Source organism: Podarcis gaigeae (genome assembly GCF_964106915.1).
Source record: "Podarcis gaigeae genome assembly, chromosome: 3".
In the NCBI taxonomy this organism is placed as follows: domain Eukaryota; kingdom Metazoa; phylum Chordata; class Lepidosauria; order Squamata; family Lacertidae; genus Podarcis; species Podarcis gaigeae.
Window position 1 is genome coordinate 8286960 of NC_139680.1, and position 7900 is coordinate 8294859.

At 42.9% G+C, this 7900-nt stretch overlaps 1 protein-coding gene across 9 annotated transcripts in view; it reads right to left on the reverse strand.

Annotated features, from left to right (window-relative positions):
• ATP7B (ATPase copper transporting beta) overlaps nt 1–7900 on the reverse strand; it is a 45380-nt gene that overhangs the window by 35888 nt on the left and 1592 nt on the right. For 2 of the 9 annotated variants that reach the window (XM_083729848.1, XM_083729845.1), the window contains exons 1-2: nt 7436–7584; nt 3491–3622 (exon numbers count right to left, since the gene is read on the reverse strand). The exons of 1 other annotated variant lie outside the window; for it this stretch is intronic. Coding sequence is in view for 2 of the 8 variants with exons in the window: in XM_083729846.1 (XP_083585972.1) it covers nt 4223–4273 (51 nt within the window). In the remaining 6 variants the exon portion in view is untranslated. Of the gene's footprint in view, nt 1–3490; nt 3623–4222; nt 4967–7435; nt 7601–7900 lie in introns of those variants that run through there. 6 more of the 9 variants (XM_083729844.1, XM_083729849.1, XM_083729850.1 and 3 more) reach the window with 6 other exon arrangements.

Here is a 7900-nt window from a genome sequence, read left to right on the forward strand (position 1 = left end):
CAGCTCCTAGGCCTGCTGCCAAACCCAGAAGAATAGAAAATGTTTCGCTGAAAACAAGGACTCTTCTACATGTATTCTGCTGAAGCCACCAACTCTGTGGCTGGCTGAAATAATAAATACAGTGGTGCCCCGCAAGACGAACGCCTCGCAAGACGGAAAACCCACTAGACGAAAGGGTTTTCTGTTTTGGAGGCGCTTCGCAAAACGAATTTCCCTATGGGCTTGCTTCGCAAGACGAAAATGTCTTGCGAGTTCCTGCGGGGTTTTTTCCCTCCCCCCCCCTTTCCTAAGCCCTAAGCCGCTTATCAGCTGATCCGCTGATAAGCCGCTTATCAGCTGATCCGCTGTACGCTGGCTCCCTCGGCCAGTAAAGCGAGATGAGCGCCGTAACCCCAGAGTCGTTTGCGACTGGACTTAACTGTCAGGGGTCCTTTACCTTTATGGCGTCAAGGGTCTTTAGAATACCTAAACTCCTTTCCCTCTCCTATCACAACACTCCTGGCAAGGTAGACTAGATTGGGAGAGGGGGAAAGTGACTAGAGCAAGGTTGTCCATTAAGATTAGTGGCTGAGCAGGAATTTGAACCCAACTTTCCACACTAGCAGGATGCCAGTAGCGGAGACAAACCATACTGAGTGTAGTTAACACCTCCCCTTCTACAGACTAAAGTACTTCCAGACATAACTGCAAGCAACACTAATGCCTATTATACCACAAATGAAGTTGGTTGAACTTGAGGGCTCCTGCCCATTTCTAACCTCTCGGTTCCTCTCAACGCGAAAACATCTTAAAATGCCCTAAACAAAAGAACTGCAATCTGAACCTGTGGCTCAATAATAAAAGTGGAGGAGGGAGAATTGCTTAACACGGCACACACAAAGGGAACAGGATCAGGTGTGTTCATATGCTACAGGAGACAATTGAGGGAAGATGAGAAGCTTCTTCTCTAGGAGCACATTTAATCCTCTGAAAACCCTCACTAGGCTGAGTCACAGGTTTGGCCGGCTTTTATCAGCGCCTCAATTCCTGCTTTTGCATAGAGAAATGCTGCTTCGGGAGCACAAATGAGTGGAGAGGGGCTACGCTTAGGGGCTGCCCAGCATACACTGCCATCTTGGACCTCATCTACCATTTTGGCCTTCCCAGAGCCGGCATGCAGTGCTTGGAAGATTAGAGGCAAGGGAATGTGGCCTCCTGGATCAAAAAGATTCCCATCTCTGGTTCAGAAGATGGTAGTTATAAAATAGACAAAAATCAATGCACCTCTGGGCAACTTGGGTTGCCAGCCCAGAAGCATGGTCAGCTATTCATTGTGTTTTAATCCAGAGGAACGGCTGAGCGAAGGGTCTGTTGCAGCAAAAGCAACAAGATGTTGGGACACCTCAGAGGGTGCATTCACACTATACATTAAAAGAACTATGATACCACAGTCAAAGAGTTGGTTAAGGCTGAGTTGTTAGGGCCCCCCCACATAGCTCCACTTCCCCTGAGCTACCTGTGAAGAGGCATTGGTTGTTAAACCACTCAGGGAATTGTAGCTCTCAGAAGGGAATAGGGCTCACCTAACTCTCAGTCACAAAATTAAAAGACGCCGGCTTCTTGGGAGGAAAGCAATGACAAACCTAGACAGCATATTAAAAAGCAGAGACATCACCTAGTTAAAACTTTGGTTTTTCCAGTAGTGATGTGTGGAAGTGAGAGCTGGACCATAAAGAAGGCTGATCGCCAAAGAATTGATGCTTTTGAATTCTGGTGCTAGAGGAGACTCTTGAGAGTCCCATGGACTGCACGAAGATCCAACCTCTGCATTCTGAAGGAAATCAGCCCTGAGTGCTCACTGGAAGGACAGATCCTGAAGCTGAGGCTCCAATACTTTGGCCACCTCATGAGAAGAGAAGACTCCCTGGAAAAGACCCTGATGTTGGGAAAGATGGAGGGCACAAGGAGAAGGGGACGACGGAGGACGAGATGGTTGGAAAGTGTTCTCGAAGCTACCAGCATGAGTTTGACCAAACTGTGGGAGGCAGTGGAAGACAGGAGGGCCTGGCGTGTTCTGGTCCATGGGGTCACGAAGAGTCGGACACAACTAAGTGACTAAACAACAACAACTCTCAGCACCCTTAACTACAGCTCCCATGATTCTTTGGAGGAAACCTTTGACTGTTTATAAAGTTTGCGGGGTCTGCATGCAAAACTAAGCCATGGTTTACGTAAAGCAAGGCTTAGAAACCAGTTTCAGAACAAGTTTGGTCACTGAGCCAGGTTCAGAGGATCAAATAAACCATGGTGCCGTGTTTCCCAACCTTGGGCCTCCAGCTGTTTTTGGACTACAACTCCCATCATCCCTGAACACTGGTCCTGCTAGCTATGAATTTGGTGGGTTTGTTCTTTTTTTAAGTACAAAACTAGCAAACATTATTTAGTTTTCTCTTTCCAAGCAAGATAGAACCAAGAGTAAAAACAGAGAGGTGGAGCAATCCACCACCGTTAAGTTATGCCAGAGGGAGGCTTGGATTTGCAGAGGTGTTCTTCCGCCCACTTCTGCCAGGCTCCTGCCACCTGGAGGCAGTGTGGAACTTCGCTTTCCACCCACCACATGCGGGCATGGAAGTGCTGCCAGCAGAAGGTCCCTTGGCAGGATGTTCAGGTACAGGCTGAGCTGACCTGAATTCATTGGATTCTGTCAGCCCAGTTCCACTGGCCTCATGTGACTTGCACTGGTGCTGATCCTGGCTCAAAAGTGCTACCAGTTGCAGGCTGGCACAGCAACTATCATGCCCCTCTAAATCTTCTGCCATACATGCTGCTCCATATTTTTTCTGTTTTCATACTGCCCTATCCCAGAGGCTCTCAACAAGTTACAACATTTAGAAAATGAAACCAGAATCAGACTAGATTAGCGTTAAATCCCCTTTCCTATCAATCCTGACCAAAGATCCAGTCCCAAATAAATTATAATTTAAATAATGTTCAGGAAACATTCTAGCTCCACTGTGCTACAGCTGCATTAAAACTAGATATCTTTAAGGAAACGGATCTTTGCTCATTCTGATATGAAACTGACTTGAGCCAAACTTCCCAGACTCGTGTGAAGATTGGAACAGTTCTCATACTTCCTGGGTGTTCTGATGCACACATATGCAAAAGTGACACAGACTAGAAAAATATTTATTCCTTCCTCACCAAGGACCGTACAGAGAAAAATAAATAATTTAGCAAAGAAACCAATTTGTTCATCTCTAATTAATATGTCTGTCACAATTCTGGCTCTTACAATTCTAGCACTCAATAATGTTTGTATATGCATTTGTAGAGGAGGAATAATATACATTGCTCACTTGACCCCTTTTCTCATAACCCACCCAATATTACAAACTCAACATCACGCAACCCGCTGGAGAGATAATATGCAAGACTATTGCATGAGGGAGCCCTGAGTTTAAATTCCCACTGAGCAATTTTGGGTCAGTCATTGCCACACACAACTCACCTTCCCTCAAATGAGGAGAAAAGTGCAATAATCCCACTAACGTTGCCTGAGATTCTTGAAGGAAAAGCAGAATACTGGGATTCAACAGAATAAATTACAATTCTTTCCTCACTATATTCTCTTGGGTCCAATCTAAACAGGATGACATAATACATTTATATAGATTTTGTTATTAAAGTCACTTCCTCGCAGTATTGTCTTGGCCCAATCATATATTGATAGACATTTTTGTAATGTTAAGTCATGAACATATACAGTGGTACCTCTGGTTACGTACTTAATTCGTTCCAGAGGTCCGTTCTTAACCTGAAACTGTTCTTAACCTGAAGCACCACTTTAGCTAATGGGGCTTCCTGCTGCTGCTGCACGATTTCTGTTCTCATCCTGAAGCAAAGTTCTTAACCTGAGGTAATATTTCCTGGTTAGCATGAGTCTGTAACCTGAAGCGTATGTAACCTGAGGTACCACTGTATTCCCTTGTGCCAGTCTGTTCTTGACAGGCACAATCACTGTAGCTGAAATCCTCAAAGTAACTACTTTTGAGCCCAATCCTATGCATTTTTACTCATAAAGAAGTTCCACTGAGCTTAAAGAGACTTACTGCCAAATAACTACTTAGAATTGCAAAGTTAATCACTTCTTAGGTGCCACAGCTTATTCACGATACAATATACAATCAAATGTGCTACGCAAAACATCTTACAAATGTAGTCTATAAATATATAAACTTACCGTGAATGTCAGCAGTCTAAAGCTTCTTTTGTCTGATATATTTCTATGCATTCCGGAAGCGGGCCACTCACCCTTCTATAGTTCCACTACTGCAGCATGCATATGAAGGAGGGGAAACAAAAGCCCACATCTCTACAACCAGTAATTAAAGGCCACATGATGGTCATATGAATCTACTTGTGCCCAGTTAATCTATTACTTACCAATAGGTTTATACTGCATGAAATTGACTGCATACATTTCTCATGACTAAATAAAAGATTTCACGTGCCAGCACTTAGTTCCACAGAGACAGCTTTTCCTAGGTTTGCTTTGTGCCTACAACTGCCCCTTTGAAGGTTGGTGGTTCAAGTCCACCCAGGGATGGCTGTGGGCAGGATTCGTACATTGCAAGGATTGGACTAGATGTTTTTCTGAAAGTAAAGCCTTCTTATATAAACAGACAGACAGCAGCTACCTTATATTATCTGTAAGGCAGAGGTAGGGGGAAGCAGCTGGGACTGATAGCAACAGTTGGGTGGGAAAGGATGTGCTTCAGTGATATGATATGTAGAAGAGCCTCAGAAAACCCAAGCAAAGATGTGATCCTGCGCAGCTACAAGTGGGAAAAGAGAAGCCTGTGAGAAGTCTTCATTCAGGCTCACTGAGACTCCCCCACATAGCACAAAACCGTGGCTTAGTGTTACATGTGAAACAGACCTTTAAAAACAAAACAAAACAGGACCCCTAATTTGAACACAACACTAAGTCAGGACTCTGATAACATTCCGGAGTGAACACCTTAAATACCGTATTTTTTGCTCTATAAGACTCACTTTTTCCCTCCTGAAAAGTAAGGGGAAATGTGTGTGCGTCTTATGGAGCGAATGCAGGCTGCACAGCTATCCCAGAAGCCAGAACAGCAAGAGGGATTGCTGCTTTCGCTGCGCAGCAATCCCTCTTGCTGTTCTGGCATCTGAGATTCAGAATATTTCTTTTCTTGTTTTCCTCCTCCAAAAACTAGGTGCGTCTTGTCGTCTGGTGCGTCTTATAGAGCGAAAAATACGGTAGTTTGAATAATCTTTTTATACATAATTAACAGGTGGAGTCCTCTTTATTGCTTTCTCATTTCTTTTTCTTTCTTCTGACTTTTTATTGTCCTTATTTCTTTATTAGGTTCTGGGAGACAGTATAACTATGACTGTGCAGAAAAAGTTAAAAATTTCAGATGAAAATATTCTTTTCAACGACATACCTAAAGCAATATGGAATTCGACAACTGAACAACGTAAATGGATTCCTTGTGCCCTTATTATGACCAAAAGACTGGTATTGATACGCTGGAAAGATTAAGTGTACAGCTCCATTTAATCAATCAATATATGATTACACTTGCAACTTATGAATGGATTGCTTACAAATTCAGACTTTGCATGGACAAGTATAATGATATTTGGAATGCATTAATACATAATATAGGTTTAAAATAAACATATATGCATTTGGATAATAGCAATGCCTATGTATTAAATAAGTATATACTGTTAGTACATATGTACATAACAATACAATATTAGTTAAGTACAATTGTACATATGTATATGTATATACTCCTGCCAACCTAGCAGTTCGAAAGCACGTCAAAGTGCAAGTAGATAAATAGGTACCGCTCCAGCGGGAAGGTAAACGGCATTTCCGTGTGCTGCTCTGGTTCGCCAGAAGCAGCTTAGTCATGCTGGCCACATGACCCGGAAGCTGTACGCTGGCTCCCTCGGCCAATAAATCAAGATGAGCACCGCAACCCCAGAATCAGTCACCACTTGACCTAGTGGTCAGGGGTCACTTTACCTATATGTATATAAGTATATATTTTATTTCTCTCTCCCCCCTTTTCTTTTCTTGTTCAGCTGAACTGTTCTTTAAAAAAATAAGTAAAAACAACCACTCAGCAAATTTAAGTTGTAAATACTGTTGTTGTAAGAAAACACTATACCACGACCAGGCAGTTCATTTATATCTCACAATGCAAAACAAAAAAAGGACACATTTGTATAGAAATATACCAAGAAAAAGTACAATTTCTGAGAGCAAGCTCTATTTTTATTACTATACTATATTCTGTTGTGGTGGCACAATATGTACACACCCAGTTCTACAGAAGGCAATTTGAGATAGCTATACATCTCAAGTTACAAAAATGGCATTGTCGTTAATTCCTTCTTGCACTTTCCAAGTGACACCACAAGCAGTCAGATGAGGAACCCTCAGCTAAAACCTCTCTGCTGCCTATATTCCCTCTTCAATTAAGACCATAGGAGTCTCTCAACACCTCAGAGACCATCCCCTGAACTTTCTTCCTAATGGACCCTGAGCAGAGTATATAAAAAAGCTATAAAAGTTATCCTAAAGGAAAGTTGGCCCTTTTTCTCATGTAAATGTGATTCAAATACGTCATTTTGTTTAGCAACTAATAATAAATCAAATAACATCAAATATTAAAAATGTCCCTAAACAGGAAATGTCTTCTAAAAGTCAGATAGTTGTTTATTTCCTTGACAACTGATGGGAGGGAGTTCCACAGGGCAGACACCACTACATAGAAAGTTTCTTTGCCACCCGCTCCTGCTACACCAGTGTAGTGTGCCACACACCCTTTGAGAACCACTGTACTACACTGCCTAAACTTTGACAAACAGATTGCATTAAAATATTTATCTTAGACATTTACGTTAAGGTAAGCTACAATGTGAACTTCAAAAGCACTGCAAAAAGTCAGCAGCCATGCTTTTCTTCTAGAAAAAAAAGGTGCCGATACTGAATAGCCTTGAGTCCCCCCAGAAAAAAAAAATCACTGGTCAGCTTTCTCACTAAGATTGCTTTACAAAGGATCCTTTTAAAATCTTAGAAGTGTCATTAATCATTACTCTTCTATTTTCACTTCCGCTCCCCATCCCCAAAAGGAAAATTATGACCCAGCAAATCACAAAACCCTGGGGAAACAAACAAGAGAGAACAGTAAGATAACAAGATTTCTCATGTGGGTTCAGTGGCGAAGCCTATAGATAAAGAACACAACGTCTCCTTGATCTTAGCCCCTGAGTCAGTATAGCAATCCCTGGCTCCCGTAGGAACCCTACAATACCCAATTTCTTTGTGTCACATTTGTAAAAGTCCATTTCCAAATATAAAGCCAACATATTTCACCCCTGATTACTTTCCCGGCTTTAAACCTACCCAGTTAAGTTTTAAGTGGAAGCTTTAACAGGTTTCAATCTAGACTTCCTTCCAAATGCACCTGGTATGGGGGGGGGAGAATTAGACGGGGGAAAAATTAATCCGATGTAAACATGCTTATTATAGAGTTCGCTGCATCGCCTCCAATGGCAGACTCAGCTCCCAGCCCTCCTAACATTACCCTTTAAATTTAAGCATCCTTCGCAGATTGGCGAATCAAAGCCAGCCATTGGCTGCCTTTCCTTCCGAGCTCTCATTGGCTCCTCGGCACGCTAGTAGGGAGCTCCGATTGGCCTCCTCTCGCCTTAACCTCCGGATGTCGTTGGGACTACAATTGCCGTCACCCCCGCCCGCCGGCCGCTTTCGTCGGGGCTGATGGGAATTGTAGTCTAATGGGGAAAGCCCACCCGGCGCGGTTCTGCCTCACGCTCTAAAAAATGCCCGTAGAGCTATGAAAATGCAGAT